The sequence below is a fragment of the Caenorhabditis briggsae genome (assembly GCF_000004555.2).
Source record: "Caenorhabditis briggsae complete genome, chrI, whole genome shotgun sequence".
NCBI classification, from domain to species: domain Eukaryota; kingdom Metazoa; phylum Nematoda; class Chromadorea; order Rhabditida; family Rhabditidae; genus Caenorhabditis; species Caenorhabditis briggsae.
Genome location: NC_013489.2, coordinates 2661660 through 2680032, shown reverse-complemented (window position 1 = coordinate 2680032; position 18373 = coordinate 2661660). Strand labels below are relative to the sequence as shown.

The window sequence follows — 18373 nt, the reverse complement described above, 5'->3', positions numbered from 1 at the left end:
AAATTGAAGCTCTAGTTTTGTTTAGTATATTCATAAGTTTTCAAGTCTGTGAACAATTTTTTGGCTTATCAATGAAGGCTGAAAAAAGATATTTAGGTGATCAACCGACACCCAACCTAATCCCGCCAAGTGGGTAACATTGGATTACGGTATCCAATTTTTTCTGTCTTCGGGAATCCACGAAAAGTTTCAACACATTTAAAATATTCTTAAATCAATTTATTGAGTCAAAAGCAGAGATTCAAGGACATTTATAAAGTTGTCCAGCCACGAGAACATTTTTGGTCAAATCCAGAAGAAACATGGTACGCTCTCTACCCATAATCGAAATGATATCCACAACCGTTTCGATTTGTCCGTTTGCCAGGAATCTCGAAGAGACGAAGTTGATCGAAATTTTGAACATTGATGGAGCACTCGTTATTTTGGCGATAGCAGCGGCTGAAAATTTTGGGGTTTTAGGATTCTTAAACTGTGAAAATTCCAAGATCTCACCTTTATCTTCGTATCCATTACAAGTGTTAAACTTGAATTCATCGTTAAGAAGGCTGGCGAGTTTTGTGCCGTCTCTTGCATCTACAGCCGGTTGCATTATTGCCAAAAATTGCTCAACGATCGAGTTGGAATCTAATTGGCTGTCTGGAAAAAATATGTCAACTTTTGGTTCCTTACAAAAGCGGTTCCAAAATTTTGGATAGTTCTGAAAATTTGCAAGTACACCAAATAAAACTAGGGCTTCATTTAATTAGTTGACAACTTTTTTGTAAAATTTGGTCCTGAAGGGATACGGCACGTGGAACCTGTAAGCGTCACCAAGCGCGCTTTCTGAGGGAGACCTATTCGACGTTTCATCAAATTGTACAAAAAAGTTCTCAACTACAAAAATGAAGCTCCAGTTTTGTTTATGATATTCTCAAATTTTCAGACAAATTAGTCATCTTTTAGCCTTTTTTGTAGTTTAAAGAAATTGGACGGCCTAGACAAGACTCAATGGCGATTCAACTGGCGGGACCTCAGAAGACGGTTTCTCACTTTTTGGATTTTCCAGAAAATTTCAGAGTAGACTGAACAAAACTAGAGCATTATTTTACTAGTTAACAACTTTTTTGTAAAATTTGTTCAAGAACAGATACGGCTCGTGGAACCTTTAGGCGTCGCACAAGCGCGCTCTTGGGGATACTCTCTTCCACGTAGCATATCTCCTCTAGGTCAAACTTTACAAAAAAGTTGTCAACTACAAAAATGGAGATCTAGTCTTGTTTAGTATACTCTAAAATTTTCAGACAAATCAGTCATATTTTAGCTTTATTTTTTGCAATTTGGAAGTGGGCGGTCTAGAAACGGCTCAATGGCGGCTCAAGTGGCAGGACCTAAGAAAGAGGGTTTCAAACTTTTGGATTTTGTTGAAAATTTTAGAGTATACTAAACAGAACTAGAGCTTCATTTTACCAATTGAATGCTTCTTCGTAAAATTTGAGCTAAGCGAGATATGGCGCCTTACCTTGACAAAGTGGAATTCCCCCGGACACCAGTTTCTGTGTTTTTTTGTTCAAAACGAATTCCGCTTGCATGTCCATTGCTCCCATTCCTACGATTTGTACAGTATACTTGACTGTAGATTCCTGATCGTTGACTTCCATCAGATTAATTGTGAATTTAGTTCCTGCGGGGAGTTTGCCAAGTATTTTGATGACTTGTTCTGGAAAACTTTTAACTTGGCTACCGTACTCCATCGTTCACAGAAATTTACCTTTTGTATACTTTCCTCGGCATCCTTTAAACACAAAACTATCTTCAAAAAGTCCCGAAATCTCTGCATAATTCTTCAATGCCGTAGCCTTCGTAACTCTATCCAAAAAGTCATGAACCATTTCCTCAGCTGTGCCTAATGGTTTTCTACGAGGGACAGAACCTATCTCATTTTTCAGATATTTTCCACTTTTCAGACTGAAGATTCTGGTGTCCAAAACAAATGAGGTCTCGAATGGAGCGGGTCCCAATCCGGTGACTGTCACACCAATATCAACTTTGTTGTCTTTTTGAAGGGATCCGATTTTATGTAATTTGAAAGAGAATTGGTGGTTGTGAGGAAGACGTGACAGGATTCCGACGAGTTGACGCTTATTATAGGTTCCTCTCATTCCTTCATATTCAAATCCTTCATCGAAATGTGTGCCTATCAAAATGGCATTTCCTGTCTCAATATCCTTTGTCAATTCATCTAAAAAGTTATCGATTTGTCCTTTGATCCCATATTTAGCAGTAACAAGCCGACGCCTTTTCGGGCAGACCATACTAGCCTTCTCGATTTTCTGATCCTTCTTACTCAAGACAAACTCGAATTCGACATGAATCGTGGCTTTGAATCCCTCTGCAATTACCACTGTCTTAATTGAATCTCCAAGGTCTTGCACTGATTTGAATGTGTATGCCAGATAAGCTTCCGCTGGGATTTGCATGAACATCTCAACAGATTGATCTCGATCATAGGTTGCTTTGCATCCGATGAACTTGAAATCAGGTTGGAAGAGATTCAGAAGAGCTGTGGAGTCTCTGGATGTGATAGCAGCTTTCAATCGATCCAGGAATGCCTTGACTTGTTCTTCTGGAATGCTTGCGATGAATTTTCGGAAGAATCCCATCAAGTGTTGACAAGCTGGAATACTTCCAGAATGAAGTTGTTGGTCGTGGATGTTCAGAATGAATTCAGCGATGATTGGAGATGGTCCGAACCCAGAGACAGATACCGAGTACTTGATTTGATCGGTTCCGAGGGTGACAGCGGATTGAAGGGTCATGGAGAATGAAGTACCAGCTGAGAGATGGCTCAGGATTCCGACCACTTTTGCTGGAAGATTTGACGCTTGTATACAAGGCTGTTTGTTGGTGTGTCAGTATGAAGTTAACACTGTTAGATGTAAAAGTTTATGAGGAATCAATTGGTATAAGAATCAAAGCTGTATCTTGATTTTGAAAAGATTTATAAGCGTTATTCTGTTGCATGGTTCCTAGGAAAGCAATGTTGTTCAAGTCGCGAAATCAGTGCGTACTTTCGGAAATACGTCATCCAGAAACTATTCGGGTCATGAGCGCTACCTATCCCAAAAGTACCAAATTCAAAGTACTGGCCGTTCCCTAGGACCACAAAATTTAACTTCAAGAGAAATTTCAGGTTCTTTTTGATCTCAGAATGCTTTCAGTTTACGCTGGGTTCTTTTTATCCAGAATCCTTAAAATCTAGCCGACTACTCACCTTTATTATAATCTCCTTTGCATCCATTAAATTCAAATCCTGGATTGAAAAGTCCACTGATCACAGCAACATCTCTCGAATCCACACTTCTCTTGATACGATCCAAGAACCTCTTGGCAACTTCCACAGGACCATCCGATTCGAAGAATGTGAATTCTGGATCATCGGGAACAAACGCCCAAGAAGCTCCAACTAGAAGAAGGAGAAGAATAGAAGACCGTTTCCACATTTTGAGAATGGAATGATTTTTTTTTGGGGGAAGGCTCTTTTATAGCTGGGTCGTAAATCGAATTTTAGCCAAAAACTTTTAGCATGTGGGGGTGGAGCATGGGAACGGGAGGAAGAGCGATAGGGACACGCCAGCTATATGGGTTACTGTAGTTGTGAGCGTTTGAGGAAGAAGGATTCTGAATCCTGAATATTCGGGTTAAACAATCACTAGTTAAAAATCAATCAAAAATATTTATGTTGGCACAGTTACAGCCTATTTTGTAGTTCCTATATTAAATGTAGGTGAAGCAACAGCTAGTTTTATCAGTCAGAAGTTTATTGGAAACAACAATTGAACTTATATTTCCTGGGTGGTCATGTATGTTTGGCTGATTATGGCATTCGAGCTCTTTATGAGTTCCTTATGTTTCAAAGTCGCTTTTTTCGATGAACAACAAAGAAGAGATTTTTAAGAGGTTTAGAATTTATTTCAGAAAAATAATTTGGTGAAATATGGTACTTGTAACATCTATAAAATGAGTCTTATTTCCTAGCGATGTGTCCATTGAAGCTCCGTCTTAAACCCATCGGCTCGAATCGACATACTCCAGTGGAACTACAGGTTGGAACCTGTTCGGTTGAACAGTAAGACAGCACCTCAAACTTGGGTAATTAAACCTTTATTCCAGGAAAGATAAAGAGTAAAAGAGAAAGTATAAAAGGAAAAGGTTGGTGGAAGAGGGACACATGTCAACCGCTTCTCACCCGAGCAATAGTGATACAATGAAAGGGGATGGTGCGCGGGTCCTAGGGGGCGTGGCCTTAGAGAGAGAGAGAGAGAGGGTGGAGATGCCAGGCGCAAGGTGTGGCTGGTAAAGGGCAAAGGGGAAGAGACAAATATGACATTTAATGGTCATAAACAGAGAAAAAAAGTGGGTAATAAGAAGGGTCATAAATGCAATGGATGGGAAAGAATTCAAATGTACCATAGAGTACTGTAGCTACTGTAGAATCGAAAGCTACTCTTTCGACACTCCGTGGGATAAGAAAGGAAGAGAGAAGGAAAGAGAAAGAAGAGAGAATTAGAGTAGAGAGGAGGGGATTACAATTGAGTTGGGATTCATAGGAATTTACTACGGGCTAGGATCTTCCTGTTCCTGCGACGCTGGGCTAGATATCGGGACAAGATTCTACGGAGAATCAGAAGGGTTAGAACGCAGGCAGCAAAAATGCTGACAAGGATGATGAGGGTGGAAAACTGATCAAAGATCGAAAGGGCAATATTTCGGAGAAACTTACCGATTTCCAAGGATCCAGCTGCAATTCTCTCAAATGGCGACGAGTAGTGTGTGCTGTTGGTGTCGAATGCACTGAGAGTATCTAGTTCGCCGTTGATTTCCATGTGAGTCCGAATTCCGCAGTCGACGGAGCAGTTCATGGATACGGCATTGGAGTCATGGGCGATCTTGATTTGGTTGATGGGTCCGAACGGGTCCGAACGGGTCGCATTGAAGGATCGTATCGAAGACTCTACAGTGGAGCAAGGCTTTCATCGGCTTCTTGGCTGAGCATTGGATAGAGACGGATCCTCCTTCGAAGCATGACTGGCATCCGATAAGGTCACCTTGTTGGCGGGCTTCACATTTCTGAACGGTCGTCATCCTGGAGATGGTGGAGTTCCGTATCTCAACTTGGAGGGCGACGAGGGTGTCTTGGACAGCGACGGTGGCGATGTGGTTGTTGATGATCCTGACTTCGTGGTGGATTCCTTTCATCGGGAGGAGATTCTTCTTCTTGTAGTCCTTCATCTTCAGATTCCTGCATTGGCAGTTGACTTCAGTGGCGAAGCCTTCGAATTTGCAGAGGGACTGATCGAATTGGCAGTTGAAGTCTTCAGCGTCCTTTCTGGTGGCACATTGGAGTTCTCCAGTGAACCCTTTCGCTGGCGCTCCAGGGGCAGAAGGAGGAGTGAAGGTGAAGGATGTCCAGTGGGGCACAGATGATCCAAGTCCATAAGAGTAGTATAGTAATGCAGGATTATAGTACAGGTTTCACCCCCCTCCATTTCTCACTTTTTCCAAAAACAGCCGTTTTCAAGCAAAAAGCAACCCATTTCATGCAAAAAAGCCTAAAAAACAGCATTTTTAGCCAATTTTGACTTTGTGCGAATTTCACACACGTGTGCGAAACGCAGGGAATTTACCGTTTTTTGAAAAACCCCTATTTTCACCTGAAGTTTGCCAATTTTATGGTGTTATTAAGAAAAGTTGCGTCAACAAAACCACGGCGGAAACAAGAAATTTCCCCCTAAAACCCCCTTTCCCACTTTTTCGTAATCACTGAAACCTCAATTTCTGTCTCTGAAGGAGACAACTGATAAGAAATTATGTATACTTAAACACTTTTTCAACTCTCTTATCAGAGATGAATGTGGAGGAGTGAACTTGGAGCGGTGGTGAAGTGAGTCCGACAGCGGTGATGGAGATGTTCGAGTTAGGAAGTGTGTACTTCGATCCGGGCGAGAGCTCTGTAGACATCCGGAGGCTGCTAAGCTCGATGCTGATTCTGAGTCTGGGGGTCCATGTGGGACATTGGAAGATCTCGTATATCCCTGCCTTTGACTTCACTTAACTTTTCCATTGACAAAGACAATGTTTTCCGGTTTCACTAAAAATTTCATCCGATGAGCATTTCGAAGTGCTGAATATGAGGGAAATCAATGATATTGGGCAAGTATATTAAACAAAAATAGCTCTCTATTTCTGTAGTTGACAACTTTCCTGTAAAATTGAGTCTTGAGGAGATATGCCACTTAGAAGCTTGGGTAGGCGCGCCGCCCTTGGAAATATGAGCCTCTTCGACGTGATATATCTCTTCAGGACCAAATTTTACAAAAAAGTTGTCAACTACAAAAATGAAGTTCAAGAATAGAGCTTCATTTTTGTAGTTGACAAGTTTTTTGTAAAAACAAGTCCTAGGGTGATACAGTACCTGAAATAGTGGCATGGGTACCGCCCGCGCCAAAAAGAAGAGGGCGCTTCCACGTGGCATATCTCCTCAGGACCAAACTTCACTAAAAAGTTGTCAACTACAAAAATGAAGCTCTATTTTTACTTAGTCTATTCTAATATTTTCAAATCAATCGGATAAGTTTCACACAGTTTTGTAAAAGTTACAAATTCGTCAGTCTTACCTTGCTTTGAATCCAAGAGAAGTGTTCCAGTTGCCAAAAAATAAATTTTTAGGATTTCAGAATAAATTTAGTGGAATTCCAGAAAAATAATTGGTCAAAAACCATCCATTCAGAGGATTCAACAATAGTATAATTTCCGAAAAATCAAATATATAGAAAGCGGCTCCCATTCAGTAAAGGTGCCTGGTGGATAAATACAGGGTGGCTGAAAAGTATTGAGACACTTGTTTTTTGTTGTATTTTCAAAAATGGAGTTTCAACAAAAGAACCAGATTTATTTTTTCAACAAATGATAGTAATAGAAAAGATATCAGAGGAGATATTCGAAGTTTGAGCCTTCGGCCTTGATGCACGCCTTCAAACGAGCTGGAACAGAAGCGACGGTGCGCCGGAGGTAGTCATCGTCAAGATCATCCCATGCTTTGAGCAAAGCGGCTTTCAGTGAATCCACATTTGGGTGCGATCGAGCCATCACCTTTTCCTCCAAATATCCCCAAACGGAAAAGTCGAGTGGATTCAGATCGGGCGAGGAAGCGGGCCACATGTCCTTGCCCCAGTAGCCAGGGAAATGAGCGTCGAGAACAGCTTTCGTGGATTTCGAGCCATGGGACGGGGCCCAATCTTGTTGAAGAATGAAGGGTTGCTGGCCAAAGTGGCTAGTGACCCACGGACGTAAAACATCCATCAACACCAACTTTTGGTACACATCCGAGTTGATTTTCACATTTCTATCAATGAAAACCAATGGGACTTTACCTTCCGACGTCAATCCAGCCCACACCATCACTGACTTTGGAAAAAGTCTCTTGTAGGCCAGACGACGTTTTGGGGACTTTGCGTCGTCCTTTGACAACAATTGCCGAGCATTCTGTCGGTTCGGAAGCGGCTCAACCAACTGTAGATTAGAATATTGAGAAAAATCAGAAGGGGATATTTGGGGCGCTCACATTGCGCCTTGGAGAGTAGATATATAGAATGACCAGTCCGCACCACTGGACACTCAGGAGAGCACCAAGACAAAGAGACGCAGACTTTTTTCTCCTCCTCTTCTCTGTTTCTCTATCACTCTCCTTTCTCTTCTCCCTCGTCAAATGCCGTTCGGAAAAGGAGAAAACAACAAGAGTGGACAGCGGGAAGGCATGATCTCCTCTTCTCCCGCACTATTTCTCCCAAAAGTGTGCAATGTGGCGTGACGGTGTCCGCACAGACCCCTCCCCTACGAGGTGGGATTCTTCGTCGGCACGCCGTTCGGTTGTACCTAAATTTTTACTCTTTTCAGCTTGTTTTTTGAGTTTTAGAAGATTCGAATTTTAATTTTATTGAAGTGGGGGAATAGAAGAATGGTTAGCACTAGACTTGTGGTCCAAAAATTGCAATAAAATGTGTACGCCCTGTCTAATATCCTTATACAGTGTGTTTCAATATTATACGTCCACTCTTGTTTTTGGCCGTAACTTGAGAACCGGTTGAGATATCAATCTAATTTTATTAAAATTGAATTCAGAGCAACAAATTACATCTAGAAAACCATTTTTGAGAAAAAATATTGAAAACTACTCGAGATACAGAGAAAAATCTGAAAATGTGACATTTGCAACCGTTTCAAAATTATACGTCCACTTCAAAGGTATGTCGATCTTGACCTTTGGCGGATCCGGAAAAGCTTGAATTTAGTTTTGTTTTTTGCTGCCAATGTGAGAAACTTTTTTCATTATGCTTTTCCTTGTTTTTCTCCACTTTTCAACATGTCTCGTGGCCATTTGCTCACTGATGCTGAAAAAGCCTTCATCGACGCGTTCAAAACCTCTGGTTGGACCAACAGGGCTATCGCGAAACATCTAAATCGTTCCCACGATTGCATTAATCGTTTTGTATCGAACCGGACCCGCAACAATCAACCCAACAAGGCTGGACGTCCTCCAAAACTCAATTCAAGAGCCAAACGATCAATCGTTCGTGTGGCTTCAAACACCATGAAGTCTTGTAATGATATCAAAAAAGAGCTGAATCTTGGAGTGAGCAAGTGTACAATCTGGAGGGCTCTTAAGGATGATCCAAACATCAAAAGAGCAGTCATGCGCCCTGCTCCGAAGCTCACTGACAATCACAAAACTCGCCGTCTCGACTTCGCTCGAAAAAACATGGGAACCAACTGGGATAAGGTATTAAATTTAAAATTATCTATCCAAATTATCTTATCTTTTACAGGTAATTTTTTCGGACGAGAAAAAATTCAATCTTGATGGACCCGACGGATTCAAATCGTACTGGCACGACTTGCGGAAGGATCCAGCCGTTTTTGCCAAAAGGAATTTCGGGGGAGGCAGTTTGATGGTATGGGGAGCATTTGCTTCGGCTGGATACTTGGAGCTCGCTTTCACCACTTGTCGAATGAACTCCACAGACTACCAAGACGTTCTCCAGAACCACCTTATCCCGTTTCGTCGTCGATTCAGTCGCCGCCAGTTCATTTTTCAGCAAGATAATGCTGCAATCCATGTCAGCCGCTCCACTTTGGACTGGTTCCAATCGAAAAACATCGATGTCTTGCCATGGCCAGCTTGCTCTCCAGATCTGAATCCGATGGAAAATGTTTGGGGCGAGCTGGTTCGTCGTCTTTACCGCCATGGAAAGAAGTATGCTAGTATTGGAGAGCTTCGGGATGCGCTGATTGCTGAGTGGAGTCTGCTGGAGCAGGAGTTCAAGACTAAGAGCACCCAATACATCCAAAACCTTATCAAATCGATGCCAAATCGTCTCTTCGATGTCATTGCTGGTAAAGGTTCATCCACAAAGTATTGAAATATTTTTTATTCTCTATTTTAGCATTGATTCTGAGAGTGGACGTATAATTTTGAAACGGTTGCAAATGTCACATTTTCAGATTTTTCTCTGTATCTCGAGTAGTTTTCAATATTTTTTCTCAAAAATGGTTTTCTAGATGTAATTTGTTGCTCTGAATTCAATTTTAATAAAATTAGATTGATATCTCAACCGGTTCTCAAGTTACGGCCAAAAACAAGAGTGGACGTATAATATTGAAACGCACTGTATCTTACATCCTTAAACCTAGGTATCTCAAATGGTCCTAATCCTAAAATTGTCCTCGTTTCTTTCGCTTCCCTCTGAATTCGCATATTTTCAAACCCCTTAATCTTTTCAGATGGCTCCACGGACCAAAAAGAAGGCGGCTCCAAAAAAGAAGGCGCCGATCAAGAAGAAGGAGGTAACCGAGGACAACTCTAGTTACGTTTGGATTTATGGAGAGCCAACGGTACGTTTTTTAAGCCCCACAAAAATTCTTCTGAGTTTTTCAAAATTGCTAAAAAAAATTCCTAGTAGATTAAAAAAAATATAGAGCTCAATTTTTGTAGTTGACGACTTTTTCGCAAAAAACCGTCCAAGAGAGATATGCGACGTTGAAGCTCTCCTTCCTTGCGCACTAGGCTAGTCGCACGAGTGGCGGAGGCGCCTGGAGGTGGCATATCTCCTCGGAACCTGATTTTTCAAAAAAGTTGTCAACGACAAAAATAAAGCTCCAGAATAGATTTTTGTGGTTAGCAACTTTTTTGTAAAAACAGATCCTAACGAGATATGCCACGTGAAGCTTGGTGTACCTCCTGGCACTGGCGCCGCTTGTGTTGTCAGCGCGCGCTCTCTTCAACGTCCTATATCTCCTCAGGACCGGATTTTTCAAAAAAGTGGTCAACTACAAAAATAAAGCTTAAGAATAGAGTTCCATTTTTGTGGTTGGCAACTTTTTTGTAAAAACAGGTCCTTACGAGATATGGGACGTTGAAGAGAGCGCGCGCAGGCAACACGAGCGGCGCCGGCACCTGGAGGTACTCCAAGTTCCACGTGGCATATCTCCCTTGGACCTAATTTTAAAAAGTGTTTAACTACAAAAATAAACCTCTATTTTTGTTTAGTCTATCCTGAGATTTTCGAATGAAACGGAAAGGTCTGAACCCCTTTTCTTGATGCTCAAAGTTGACCGATTTTCCAGAACTAATTTTTCAAAGAAACTAAATTTTTTAACCAAGTTATTTTCTCTTCCAGATCAAAGAAAAGTGCTACGAGTTCCACAAAGATCTTCAGGAGCACATTGAGAAGGTGTTCTTAGATAAGAAACCGAATTGCAAAGTTTATATCTACGGCAAAATTTGGGTACTCGACTTTGCGAAAATGACAGAACACAACGCACAGAAACAAGTGACTTGGCCAATTAAGTGAGTTTTCTAAGCCACCAATTTGGGATTCTAGACCATCAACTTGTTCCAGAAGAGTCCGTACGTCCCAGTTGAAACGACTTAAATGCAGAGGAATCGCTGGAACTGATTACGGTAATTCTAATAGAAATAAATCTAGAAACTTTGGAATTTTAGAAGTGAAACCCGCCCACGGCTTCTGGCAAGACGACGATCATTGCAACGCTTGCTACTACAAATCAACAATTCCAACTCGTCTCTCTTGCGGACACGTCTTCTGCTTCCAGTGTCTCAGATGTGAGTTTATTTAATTAAATTTAGCTTTCAATTATGAGATTTCAGGCAACTGGATCCACGGCAGAGATTGTCCAACGTGCCGTATGCAGTATTCCCGAGAAATGTTCGTTAGACCGACAAGATCCGATATCGATTTCCACATGGAATGTCCACCGGGATATCAGGAAGATTGTGCAGGCGTACTTGGACCGGCGCCGAAAACCAGTGCTCGCAGAAATCCGCCAAGAGGGCATGGAGGGGAACCCGAGAAGTACTATTGGATCTATGAGGGGGTAGGTATCAAGAGCTATAATCTCCAAAAATTTTAATTTCTGACTTTGGAGCTAGATCCAAACAATCCAAATTGCAACCTAAACATGGTTTTCAGCGCCACCGCCCTGGATGGTTCCGATTCGATCCGAGAAGTGAGTACATGATTGAGGAGAGCTTTAAGAGAAAGAAGAAGACACTTCTTGTAAGTTTACAGTATCCCTTAATTTTACTGATAATTTTAAAACCTTAAAAACAACGGGTCAGAATTTGGCATAGATTGGAAAACTTTGCTTCTTTGAATAGTTACGAAACCGGTTTAAAACAGTCCGATCAATTACAAAATTTCAGAATGGACTTAACAAACATAGAGCTGCATTTTTGTAGTTGACAACTTTTTTGTAAAATTAGGTCCTGAGGAGATATGCCACGTGGAAGTCCAGGCGCCGCCGCCGTTCGTGTTGTCAGCGTGCGCGAACGGAGAGTATCTTCAAGGTGGCATATCCCCTTAGGACGTGATTTTACAAAAAAGTTGTCAACAACAAAAACAGAGCTTAAGAATAGAGCTTCATTTGTGTAGTTGACAACTTTTTTGTAAAGTTAGGCCCTGAGGAGATATGCTACTTGGATGTGTGGGTACCTTTATGCGCCTCCGCCACTAGCGCCCGAGCCTCTTTCTCGTGGTATATCTTTTCAGAACCGAATTTTCCAAAAAAAAGTGTTAACTACAAAAATGGAGCAAACTTTCAGAGCTATCAAAAAAGTATAAACACCTTTTGTAAAAGTTCCTTTCAGATCTACATCTGTACGTTCCGAATGACGATCAACTTCCAAAAGATGACACAAACAAGTCAGAGCCATAGAGTGAGAGAGTCGGAGAGCTTTTTGACCAACTCACGCGCCATCAAGTGAGCCTCATACAGATCTCAAATTAAGTTGATACCAGTCGGTTTACGCCCCTTCGGGGCTCAACCGCCTGGCTCCCGCTCACAATACCCGTAATCTTATTGAAAAGTTTCGTCACAAAATGTAATGAAGAAAAAAACATTTTGAAATTTTTCTGAAATTCTGAAAATTATGAAATCCTAGAATGCTAAATTTTTAATTTCCGAATTTCGAAATTTTCAGAATTCGCAATTTTGAAATGTTAAAACTCAAAGTTTAAGAATTCAAAAGTTTGTCAACTCATATATTTCCTAAAATAAGCCCATGGGCTTCTATTTTTCAATGATTTATTTTTAAATTTTTTATTCGAAAATTCCGAAATTTGACAATTCGGGAGTTGAGACTTCTGAAATTCAGTGTTTTGGGAAAAAAAAATTTAAAAATTTTCTTTCTGCAATTCTAAAGTCCAAAATTCCGGACTCATGAAATTCTGAGATTTCAGGATCTCAAAATTCAGGAATTCTGAAATTCCGGAAAAAATTCTGGTATTCTAAAAATCGGAAGTTTCGAAATTGAGAGATTGTCGAGTTCTAAAAATCACAGTTTTTAATATTCTGGTGTTTTGAATTACCGTATTTTCTCTATTTGAAGATCATAGGCTTCTATTTTTCAAAGCACCACTCGGGGTGGGCTTCTATGAGATGTGGGTTTCTATTAAAGGAAATACGGTATTCGGAAGTCAGTAATTTGAATATTCGGATAACTGGGAAAAATGAATTTAGGGAAAAAATTCAGGAAATTTAAAAATTCAAAGTTCCGGTAATTCAGCAGTTAGGAAATTCTGAAATCCGGTGACTCGATCATTTGAGAATTCTGAAACTGAAAAGCTGAGCAACTCAGAACGCCAGAAATTCGGAAATTAAAACGTTTTTCAGAATTTTAAAAATTTGATGTTTCACTACTTCTTTTCAGACCTTAACCATGTTTTTTGTTTTTAGGGGTTCGAAAATTACCAATGAATTTCAAAATCCTCAAATTTCCTAATTCTATAACTCTAAATTCTCAATCCTTCGCTTTCTGAAGTTCCCATATATCGAATTTCTGAATTAACAAATTTTCGAACTTTTTAATTCGAGACTTTCCTTTTTTAATTTCCACAATCTGAAATTGACAGATTTGAACTTCGAAGTTCAGAAATTCGGAAATTCAAGCTCTCATATTTTTAGAGTTTAAAGTCTGATGATCCAGCCTTACCAAAAAAAAACTAAAAACAAATCAGAAGATCGTAATCTTTAAATTTGAAGTCTAGAAAATTCCTGGATTTCAGAAAGCGCGCTCGTCATTTTCTTAACTTTCTTATTTTCCAATCTTTTTCGGTCTTTTCCATTCCCTTCCAACTTCAAAACCCACACTAAAAGTCTAATTGTGCAAAACCTTTCTCTGAGAAATAGCGTGGATTTTTAAAAAAGTTGGGCGGTTAGACGAAAACAACGTAATTATTGCTTCGATAATTTTCTAAAGATTTGTACTGTAAAAGAAGAAAAACGTCTCCAGAAGACGTCAGAGACAAAATTTCAATAATAGAAAGAGTCGGGCAAAAACAAATAAAAATTTCGGATTCATCCATGCAAATTCCAGCTCAAATGGTTAACGTTGAGTGGGTGAACAGTAACGCTACATACATTCTCACATACAGAATTTGGTGTTTTTTATTAGTAATGATTTCCGAATTTCAGAAGAATCCCGGCGGCCGACTACAAGAAATACGTATTGAGAGGAATCGCCGGAATTCGTTCCCTTGCCTACCCGATCGATTAATTCAAGGATCTCTATCTCTCACCCATCACTTCCTCTTACATTCAAATTTCTCACAACCCATATTACCCGATTTGAAACGAATTAATAAAAATACAATTCATTTTTTGGGTCCCACCACGAAATGTCAAAAACTACCGTAATTCCTTTCGTTTCGATCAAAACTGACCAGAGCCATATTTTTCAGTTGTCTTAAAATGCGCTTCAAAATGAGTATAAACATGACCTACTTTTAGAAATTTCTAATTTGACTAATTTTGACAACCGCCATGCGCCTTTAAGCTCGAATTTTCAAATTTAAAGGAACATAGTCGTGATTATACTCATTTTAAAGCTCCGAACAAATGAAAATCGAATTTTGAACAAACTTCGAATTGTGCAAAAACTGAGCAAGTTATGGCCAGTTCAAACTTTTGGGTCCCATCAGGAAAAGGCTAAACTACTTGAACTATATTCCTTTAATTGCTCAGAACTCAATCTCCAAAGGTCAAACGTCGTTTCTGTAGGACCTAATCTCAAGATCATAACATAAGACCTTCCCAGGAGCAATATATGTCCTCCCCTGCTAGACATAGTTTCCTCTTCTTCTGTCTGGTACCCCCGTTCACTGTTCAAACGATTCTATGTAGACGTCGCAAGGGTCTTCCCATATAGTCTGTCCCATACGATGATCATCTACTCGTCTATTCCAGCCCAAGGGGGCCGGTCCTTTCTCTGAGTCTCTCTCTCCCTCTCTCGCAGCCTTTCAAAGAAAAATCAATCAGGTCTAAGAGGCCGTCCCAGACTCTACGGCCCAGGCCAGTCAGTCTTCATCTTTCTCCCCTGTACCATATTGGCTCTCATTCTCAGCAAAAATCTCATGTAATGGGTCTAAAGGGTTCCAAGATGGCTCCGGCCACTTCTTTTGGCAAAACCGAATGGTTTCAGACTTCGAAGAAAGAAGGCAACTCCCGGTTTATTTGGATTTATGGGAATCCGACGGTTACCTTGAAATACAGTAATCGATTAAAAGATTTCTAATTTTCAGATCAAATCTGGATGCTACGAGTTCCATCCAGATCTACAGGATCACATTGAGGAAGCGTATCTGGCAGAGAAGAAGACGTGCAAAGTGTCAGTTTTTGGAACGGTTTGGACACTGGATTTGAAGAATATGAAGGAATCGAGTAAGACTAGCAAAGCTAAGCCAGAAATCAGGTGAGTCAGTCTAGCTTGAGCGAAGGGGTTCTTGAAATTTGAACTTCTACAAAACAGTTTCAAAATAATCCGATTAATGTGAAAATTTCAGAATTGACTCAACAGGGCTCTATTTTTGTAGTAGACCACTTTCTTGTAAATCTTAGTCTTAAAGAGATACGCCACGTGGAAGTGAGGATACCTCCAGGCGCCGCCGCCACCAGTGGAGTGGGCAGTGGCGCCTAGAGGTACACACACTTCTACGTGGCATAACTTGTCAAGGCCTGGTTTTACAAGAAACTTGCTAACTTCAAAAATGAAGCTCAAGAATAGAGCTTCATTTTTGTAATTGTCAACTTTTAAGGAAAATCAGGTCCTGAGGAGATATGCCACGTAGAAGACGCCGCTGCCAACTCCACTGGTCCGGCGGCTCCCAGAGGCTTGCAGGCTTTTCTACGTGGCATAACTTGTCGAGACCTAATTTTACACAAAACTTGCTAACTACAAAAATAAAGCTCAAAAATAGAGCTACATTTTTGTAATTGTCAACTTTTAACGAAAATTAGGTTCTAAAATGATATGCCACTTGGAAGAGCTGCAAGTCTCTGGGAGCGCGCGGCGCCAAGAGGACCCACTCTTCTACGTGGCATACCTCCTCAGCACCTAATTTTACAAAAAAGTTGTCCACTACTAAAATGAGAGAAAACGATGAAGAGTTCAACGAATGTGAGGAATTAGAAACTGTGCACCTAAATGTTAATAGAAAGAACATTGACTTATTACTAGGTCTTTATTAATTATAATTATAGAGAAAAAGGTTAGCGAAAGATGACTTAAGGTCATCTCAAAGATAAGAGAGAATTAATGTGACATGTTTGAGCAGGTGACTTGAACTTGGCACCGGAGAAGCGTGTTGTTGGTGGAGTGTACGCACGAGACGCTTCAAAATGGTGACGTTGGCGGGAGTTTGAATGCAGGCCGCTGGGGTGTAAAAGATCTGAAGAAACCTGAAAGAACATTAGAGAGGATTTTCCTCATTTGAGATTAAAGACTCGTGGAATATGTGATATTCCACGACACCGCCTCCAGGCGCCGCCGCCACCAACGCGTTGGCAGCTGCGCCTCTCGGTACCCACACTTCCAGGTGGTATATCTCAGTAGAGCGCTATTGTACAAAAAAGTTGTTAACTACAAAACATAGCTCTAGATTTGTTTAGTACTATCTGAAAATTTCAGAAAAATTTAAAAAGTCTGAACCTCTTTTGTAACTTGCCAAACTTTTTGGTCTAAATTCAAAATTTTTCTTCCAGAAGAGTCCGCACCTCTCAACTCAAAAAGCTCAAATGTATCGGTGTAGCTGGCGCAAAATACGGTAACTCTCTCTCTCTCTCTCCGAATTCCAGAATTTTCCAGAAATTAAAAAAATTTTCAGCAAAAACCTCGGGCTTCCAACAATCCGACGATATCTGTGCCGTCTGCTACGACCCCTCCACTATTCCAACCCGAATCGAAAAGTGCGGACACATTTTCTGTTTTTTGTGTCTCAAAAGTGAGTTTATTAGATTTTCAGACTCTCGAATTTCAGACTTTTTCAGCAAATTATATTTTGGGCAACGGTTGTCCAACGTGCCGGGGAGCTATTCCCTATAGTATGTTTCAGAAGCCAATCAGAGCTGATATCGATTTTCATATCGAGTGTCCTTTGGAGTACGCGGTCGACTGTGCAAAAATGCTGGGTCCCGATCCAAAAAAGTCGGAAAGAGAAAGCTCAGAAAAGTATTACTGGCTCTATCAGGTAAGGGTGTGCGCCTTTAAATTCAAAATTTCAAATTTAAAGGAACATAGTCGTGTTTAGGCTCATTTTGAAGCTCAGAACGAGTGAAAATCAAATTAAAAAAGTTTTTTGAATATAACGAAAACTGATCAAGCTATGGTCGTTCACAACTTTTGGGTCCAACCACGAAAAGTTAAAAACTACCATAACTCATTTCGTTTCGGTCTAAAACTGATAAAAACCATATACACCGATTTGTCGTCAGAAGCGCTTCAAAATGCGTATAAACATGACCTAGTTTCAGAAATTTCTAATTTTGACTCATTTTGCCTCCCACCATGCGCCTTTAAACTCGAAATTTCAAATTTAAAGGAAAATAGTCGTGTTTATACACATTTTGAAGCTCAGAACAAATAAAAATCAAATTTCAAAAAACATTTTGAATAAAACGAAAACTGATCAAGTTATGGTCGTTTGAAACTTTTGGGTCCCACCACGAGACTACCGTAACTCCTTTCGTTCAGTCAAAAAATGATTAAAACCACATTTTCGAGTTTCCCTTTGAAAACGCTTCAAAATAAGTATAAACATGACCTAGTTTCAGAAATTTCTAATTTAATTTTGACTCATTTTGCCTCCCACCATGCGCCTTTAAACTCGAAATTTCAAATTTAAAGGAAAATAGTCGTGTTTATACTCATTTTGAAGCTCAGAAGGAATGAAAATCGAATATCTTACAAAGTTTCAAATTGCGAGACAACTGAAAAAGTTATGGTCGTTTGAAACTTTTAAGCTGGTGGCCTAGAAATCCCAATTTTTTCAGTCGAACCATTCGGGATGGTTTCGATACGATCCGAAGACCGAATACTTCATCGAGGAGAATTTCAAGCGGAAGAATAAGAGTTGTGAGGTAGAAATTCTTCAGTTTTTTGAAGTTTTTGAAAATCAGAAAATCCCAAAATTAAAAAAATAATTCCAGGTCTACATTTGCGGTCTTAAAATGACGATCAACTTCAAAAGGAGCACTCAGGAGATTCAGGGAAAAATCCGCAAGCGAAAAATCAAGTAAGCGCCTGAAAATCGATTTTTTAAAAAAATTTTATTTATTTTTCTTTCAGACGAATCGCCGCTTCCGACGTCTATAAGCAGCACGATCTGAAAGGCATCGCCGGAATTCGCACGCTCAACTATCCGATCTCGTAAAATTGGTTTTAAAATAATATTCTAATACATTTTTTTCATATTTCTATTTCAAAAAAAAAAACAAAAAAACAATAGAACAAAATCTACAACAAAAAAACTCCAAAAAACAA

General features: G+C 40.2%; 3 protein-coding genes across 3 annotated transcripts; 2 read left to right on the top strand and 1 right to left on the bottom strand.

The window, feature by feature from the left end:
- Positions 1-241: 241 nt before the first annotated feature.
- Positions 242-3482, bottom strand: CBG22177 (the record flags this gene model as incomplete). Its single annotated transcript, XM_002638901.1, has 5 exons — positions 242-441; positions 496-639; positions 1502-1699; positions 1751-2848; positions 3254-3482. The coding sequence occupies 5 exons, from the start codon at positions 3480-3482 to the stop codon at positions 242-244; spliced, it is 1869 nt and encodes a 622-aa protein (XP_002638947.1).
- Positions 3483-9819: 6337 nt separating this feature from the next.
- On the top strand, positions 9820-14113 carry CBG22173 (the record flags this gene model as incomplete). Its single annotated transcript, XM_002638900.1, has 8 exons — positions 9820-9930; positions 10716-10885; positions 10938-10999; positions 11042-11161; positions 11207-11433; positions 11529-11615; positions 12206-12318; positions 14032-14113. The coding sequence occupies 8 exons, from the start codon at positions 9820-9822 to the stop codon at positions 14111-14113; spliced, it is 972 nt and encodes a 323-aa protein (XP_002638946.1).
- Positions 14114-14995: 882 nt separating this feature from the next.
- On the top strand, positions 14996-18263 carry CBG22172 (the record flags this gene model as incomplete). The annotated part of the gene is made up of 8 exons (XM_002638899.1): positions 14996-15091; positions 15138-15307; positions 16597-16658; positions 16719-16835; positions 16882-17081; positions 17884-17970; positions 18040-18125; positions 18179-18263. 8 exons carry the CDS (start codon positions 14996-14998, stop codon positions 18261-18263), a joined length of 903 nt encoding a protein of 300 aa, XP_002638945.1.
- Between the last annotated feature and the right edge of the window lie 110 nt (positions 18264-18373).